Below are 6,419 nucleotides of genomic sequence, written 5' to 3' on the forward strand. Positions count from 1 at the left end.
AACTAGGGATGAAAATGGAGTGGAAACTTTCCGTTTTTCCGGAGGAAAAATGAAAACGGAAACGAAAATTTGTAAAACGGAAGTGGAAATGGAATCTTTTATGCAAAAACAAAAACAAAAATGGAACGATGTTTTCCGGTGGAACATGCATGAAAACGGAACTTTCCGTTTTTGTGAATATGAAATTTCTGTTTTTACTATAGACCTAAAACTGCTTTGTAGCCCAACCACCAAAGAAAACGCAATGAAACAATTAGTACAATGAATTTGAAGCCCAACTTCTACTACCACACATGTACTCAGCTTGACCCTATACGCAATTGTTCGGTACTACTACAATACTATGCTAAGTTGCTAACATAATGATATTATTTTGTAGCCATGTTAACAATACTCATTAAATTTGTTTGTTTTGTGTGTATTTCTCCATGATTCAAGGGCTTTTTAAGTTCCGATCAATGCCTATTTCTGTTTCCATATCCGCTTTGTATTTGCTCTGTGTCAGTTTCCGGTAGTATCTTTTTCCGTATTCATTTTCGGGGTTTCTGTATTCGTTTCCGCTTCTGGAAAAAAATGTGAAAACAAATATGATAGCATACAGTTCTGTCCGTTTCCGCTCCTTTTCATCCCTACCCTCAACTATTCAAACCGGATAAGTTTATTCCCTCATACCGCTTTGACTGTTTTTTTTTTCCAGGCGGGGAGTGTTTTTGACTAAAACTAGATGCATTGTGCAGGCTGGGCAGTCACATCAGCGTGTACAGATCTGCAGGGCCCCACATGTCAGCCTTAGGAAGAAAGAATAATAGCTTAAAATAAAATGCATTTGCACAGGTTTTGGATTTAATACCGGAAACAAGCTAGATCAGTAGGTAACCACCACACCACGGATACTATGTAGTACGAGTATTACACAGACAAGTATAAAATCTTTTGTAGTTTTGCAGATATTAAGCATGCTCGCTGTACTCGTCTGCACCAGCATTCCATGTTCGAGTATAAGAAAAAAAAAGTATCTCTCAGTATAAGGATATATGAAATAATGAAGCTGAATTCTATTTCTATCCATTTATCATGTCAGGTGCGTTTTGATAAATATGAAATACAGTGTATTTGTCCGCATCACAAAAATGCTTACTCGCTGGGTGGCTAGCCCGTGCTTGCACTTAGCACGAGGTGTCCCGTTCGAGTCAGTCGACGGATGATATACTTTTTGCACGTCTTTTATTTTTTAGACCACACTCTGTTCAAGTTTCGACCACTAACAGGCTGGTCCCACTGTTCCAAACAAAAACCAGTCCATGTCAGCAAAAAAAAAAATCAGCCAAAGTGGTATGAGGAACTTAACTTATCCGGTTTTAAAAATTAAGGGACTACAGTTTGCTGGTTTTGGAGTTAAGGAACCATTTCTGTATTTTCAGAAAAACTGAGGGACGAAAAATATACTTATCCCTTTTACATAACACAATACATAAAAAAGGATTAATACTGGATTAAATCGGGAGAAAATAAAGATAGAATGGGAAGACAGAACTACCAACTCATTTGAATTCACTGTGTGTTTAGGGCTTTGTAGAAACGTCGATACCCGTTTACATCCACGATGGGCACCTTCATACTCGCACACAATAGTTTCTTGCCGCTAGAGCTCAATGCGTGAGACTCAATGGTCATGATGGCAAGCAAAAAACACCGACAGATAGAAGTAATCAAGCGAATCATGTGCATATTGTTGATCCTATCAATGATCAAAGTAAACCACAAAATACATATTAGGCACATATCTAGATGAAGGGAGTAAACTCTTTTGCCTAGCTGGTTTCATGCGCGTACCCAAGTTCACAATGTCGTCCACATTGGCACCGTTTTCACAGTTGGTGTGATTGCTAGAAAAATGAGTGTTCTTTCTTTGCGCGCGCGCGCGCGCACACACACACACACAACACACACACACACACACACACACACACACACACACACACCACACAAACGTACAAGGTTGGAAAATACTACGTACCCCTGTAACATAATATAAGGCATTATTTGAATTATTATGATACGGAGAAAGTATCAAAAAAAATCTTATATTATGACACGGAGCAACACGCATCATTCCTCATCCCCACGGATAGGCCTAAATTCTGAGTAGGCCTCGCTCCGTGAGTACGAGGACTAAATATAAGTTTCCCGAGCAAGCAAGGACCACATTGTGTATTTAACTCTTGCGAACCCGTCCTCCTCCGCTGAATTCTTGCGAAGCGGTCCTTCCGAAAATTCCCCCTTCCCGCCCGCCATGGCGGCCGAACCGGACAAGGACAACCTAAACCAAGAACCGGTTGAGTCCAGCGCCGCCGCGTCCTCCTCGCCCTCCGCCAATGGGGAGCCGCGCACTGCGTCCTGCTCCTCGCCCTCCGCCAGTGGGGCGCCCCGCGCCGCGGCAGCCGATGCCGGAGAGGATGAGCTCTCCTCTCGGCCACCTCCCGCTACCCTGCGCGTCGGAAGCTGCACCACCCTGCTGCAAATCCGCGAGAAGCCCGGAGACGGAGACGGAAGCAGCGGTGGCACGGGCGGGCCGAGCTCCGCGGCGGCGGCGGCTGCGTACCAAAAGGGCAAGAATCTCGCAATTTACTCCCCGCCACACCCCTGTTCGAGCTCTGGCAGCAGTTCTTCCTGCGGGGCCGAGGTCGACTCATCTGTCTCCAGGAACGCAGTTAGTCGATGGGAGGATACAGAGAAGCAGGTGATAACATGTTCTGTCTTGTTCTTCCTGGATTGGTCATTCGTATTTTCGATCGTTCTTGTTTTCTTTGTCTACGGAAGTTGGACTTCTTTTCAGATCGGGGTTTCCTTGTAGTTCTGAAGATATAACTGACCTTAACCATTTTCTTGTGGAACAGAGTTTTGGAAGAAAAGAAAGGAGGATAACTGGTGCATATGTGAATTGGCAGGTTTGATTCTTTAGCGTCTGATAATGTTAAATGTTGTAGTGTAGATGCTTGATGTTAACGGCTTGCATTCTAAATTCTGTGTTACTCTGGATTGTGATGAATCCTGAACCCGCCCTGTAATGCTGTTCACCTTGTGATACCATTCAATGAAGGGATAATGTCTATTGCTCGCTTGGTTTAGAACTTCTTTTTTATAACATGGCATTAGGAAAACTGGAACCAAACACAAATTTCCGTCACGTTTTAGTTACGTCGTTCCCATATTCTAATAAGTGTAACATGGATTCCCTTGTTTGTGTGTCTGGTGCAGACGATTCCAATGAATGAAGCTCTTGAGCATTATTACAGTGATCCAGTTGATCAGTCTATGTCAGGACAGGGTTATTTGAATGTGATGAACCTTCAGGAGGCCTACTCAGAATTTAGGCCAGTCCGTGGAGATGGAGATTGTTTCTACAGGAGCTTCATATTTTCCTACCTTGTAATTGCCCTCCCTGTACTTAGCATATGATGGATATTTAGTGCTTTAGTTACTGAATTGTCTTTGTTTATTCTAATGAACAACAGGAGCAAGTTCTTGATAGGCAGGATACATGTGAGGAGGACCGTGTCCTTGATGTCATTGAAAGAGTAGCTAGTAGATATGCACATCTGACATGGACCTCCAGATTTTCTGTGAGCCGCAAAGTAAGCTCCGGCCTTCTACATATTTGTTTTTTCTCTCAGATAAACATGTTCGTAAGGGATGATTCTCTTCAAGTTGCACTATACTTGATTAACTGAAGCTGGATCTTGCATCTCACTATCTCTGTTTTACCGTTTGCAGGACCTAAACACTATTGGCGTGCCATCAGTCTTAAACCTTGTACTTTAACAACCAATTGTACATAATGCACTGTAAAATATGTTTATGCAGATCAACGCCACTAATGAGACAACATAATCTAGAAGAATATTATTATATGCATTATTAAATATTGGTATGACACACATGTGCTGTTTCTTATGGTGAAACCATATTATTATGGTATTACTGTAGTAGATGATCAACAACTGAAGCTTCCAAGGCAAGATAACCTAGTTGTATTTGTGCATATTTGTTTATCCTTCATTGTTTAATAATATCTTGTAAGCATTATCGTAACTGCTACTTGAACTCCTTTGTGGGTGCAAACTACCAGCTGTTAGTGATTATCAAATGTGACTTATCTGAGTCATTGCTTCTTTCAGGCATTTGAGAAGCTGATAAAAAACGTAATGAAATGGAAGAGACAGAGGGATACCTCAGCGTCAAGTAGCAGGTTTTTGATACGTTTGATTTCTGTGATTGTAGCAAAATATTGTGTCCAAATGCATCCCGTCTAACTAGTTTAACATCCTTTTTTAGCTATTGTGAGGATAAACTTCTGGAGTTCTTCAACTCGGACACAATAATGCAACCAAGTGAGAGAAACAGTCTTGAACTGTTTCATTCAGTTCATCCTTCTTGATGGTTCTGACACAATTTGTTTGTTAGTTTTTGTTTTTCTCAGATTAGTAGCAGCTGTCTGGATATGCTCGCACAGTGACTACTTCGAGCCTTTAATAGCTGATCTGGGAGAAACTTATAATCTGCAAGATGTCAGTGTACTTACGAACATCACTTTGATTACACTTGCATCAACCAAAATTTTCTTGTACACTTGACACCTAGCACTTGATACCTATTTTACCTGATTACCCCTCTACATGCAGTGGTGCTTTCAAAATGTCATTCCATGTGGTGAGTGGGCAGATCATCTTGCAGTAATGGCTTTGGCAACAGCCCTAGAGATACCACTAAGAGTGAAGCATCTGAATGGTGGACCTGCTCAAGATATCTACACTGGTCAGGGAGTTCCTGCTGTTCATGTGATCTTGTTATTATACTCGGGGAATTATCATGACATCATCTATCCAGTCCGTTCATCTTCTGAGACACTGTCAGTGCCCGGCACAACAAGTGATTCCCAGTGCCAGTCCTACGAGGAAGTCGGGACAGCATTGCTGCCCAGCGCGGCACGAGGCCTCACATGCCAGGCGCTGCCAGGCACAGCAGGCGCTGTCCCGATGCTAATCCGCACAGTCTGGCATGAAAATTCTGAGGAAGAGCTGGAGGGGCTTCGGCTACTTCTGCAACAGGGAAGTGTCACAGTTGCACTGGACATGGAATTTATGAGTACAGCAGGGAACCAAGTTCGCCCAGGAACAATGACTAAGTGGTATAGCAATGTTTGCGATTTGGTCAATGGAGGGAATGTTCTTGTTAGAGTACGTAATGGGCCTAATGGGCCCGTTAGTCTTAGAGTTAATTAAAGATAAGAGTCGCTTGCTTAGGGGTCAAGTAAGCCTTGCTTGGGAGTCAAGTAAACCTCTCTATATAAAGAGAGGAGATGTATCAATCTAATCAAGCAAGAATTAAAAAGGAAATCCCTTCCCTCTTGCCCGGCCGTGGGCAAAAAGGCCCCCGGCCGGCCCTCTCGCGCCCTCCTTCTAGCAGCGCCATAACAATTTGGTATCAGGTAGCTCAGTTCCAATCATGTCTTCGTCGCCTCCCACCCCGTCGCTTCCGCTGCCGACCGTCACCACCGCGCCGCTGGCCAACTACACCGCGCCGCTGCCCTCCCCGTCCGCGCCGCTGGTCGCATCCTCCGGCGCAGCCACCGCCCAGATGTCGGCGCCCTCCATCGCACCACCGTCCGCCGTCTACACCCCGGAGGAGATCACCGGGGTCCTCAACGACCTCGTCACAGCCGTCCAGGGGATCCGGCTGTACCTGGCTAGCCCCTACGGGCCGCCGCCGCCCCTGCCGCTGACCGCCACCGCCGGGCTGCCGGCCCTGCCGTGGTACTCGCCGCATCCAGGGGCCTCCTCGGCATTCGCTGGGACGCTACTGCCCCAGCTGCAGCTGTCGCCCACCGCCGCCCCGCAGTGGCCGCAGTGGCCGGGGCCGGCTCCTGCCGCGCCTCCAGCGCCCATCGCCGCCCCCGCGCCGCCGTGGTTGCCGTGGCAGCCGCCGCACCAGGCGGCCTTCGCCGCGCTCGCCGGGCCACTGCAGCTGCCATCCATCGCCACCACCGCCCAGCCCTGGCTGCACTGGCAGCCGCCGCTCCTGCCGGCCTCCGACGCTCCGCCGCAGCAGCCGCTGCCACTGCCCGGTGTGCCACCGCCGCAGCCGCTGCAGCAGCCACCGCCGGTTAGCTCCGGCCCCGCATCGACCGTGCCGGCGGGAGTCCCGCTCCACCAAGTCCAGTCCCCGCCGTCGCCGTCACCGCTTCCGTCTTGGATCGCTACCCGCCACGTGTCGGCGGCGGTGAGGCTGCAGGCTACTGCGCGCGGCCTCCTAGCGCGTTGGTGTGTGCGGGAGATGCGTGGTCTGCAGCTGCCGCTCCTCCAAGTTGCCCTTCGCTGCGCAAAGGACCTCGATCTCATCCGCTGCGCCGGGGATCTTGG

General features: G+C 47.3%; 1 protein-coding gene across 2 annotated transcripts; it reads left to right on the plus strand.

The window, feature by feature from the left end:
• Positions 1–2,262: 2,262 nt before the first annotated feature.
• Positions 2,263–6,047, plus strand: LOC123082263 (putative protein TPRXL). 2 transcript variants are annotated; one of them, XM_044504634.1, is made up of 8 exons: positions 2,263–2,740; positions 2,898–2,948; positions 3,259–3,429; positions 3,516–3,635; positions 3,775–4,249; positions 4,336–4,391; positions 4,465–4,568; positions 4,683–6,047. In XM_044504634.1, the coding sequence occupies exons 1-5, from the start codon at positions 2,294–2,296 to the stop codon at positions 3,820–3,822; spliced, it is 837 nt and encodes a 278-aa protein (XP_044360569.1). In that variant the 5' UTR covers positions 2,263–2,293; the 3' UTR covers positions 3,823–4,249; positions 4,336–4,391; positions 4,465–4,568; positions 4,683–6,047. The 2 variants fall into 2 exon arrangements, with proteins under 2 accessions (XP_044360569.1, XP_044360568.1); XM_044504633.1 differs by lacking the exons at positions 3,775–4,249; positions 4,336–4,391; positions 4,465–4,568; positions 4,683–6,047 and having other exon boundaries at positions 3,516–3,768.
• Positions 6,048–6,419: the final 372 nt, after the last annotated feature.

Source organism: Triticum aestivum, chromosome 4A, assembly GCF_018294505.1.
Source record: "Triticum aestivum cultivar Chinese Spring chromosome 4A, IWGSC CS RefSeq v2.1, whole genome shotgun sequence".
NCBI lineage: Eukaryota > Viridiplantae > Streptophyta > Magnoliopsida > Poales > Poaceae > Triticum > Triticum aestivum.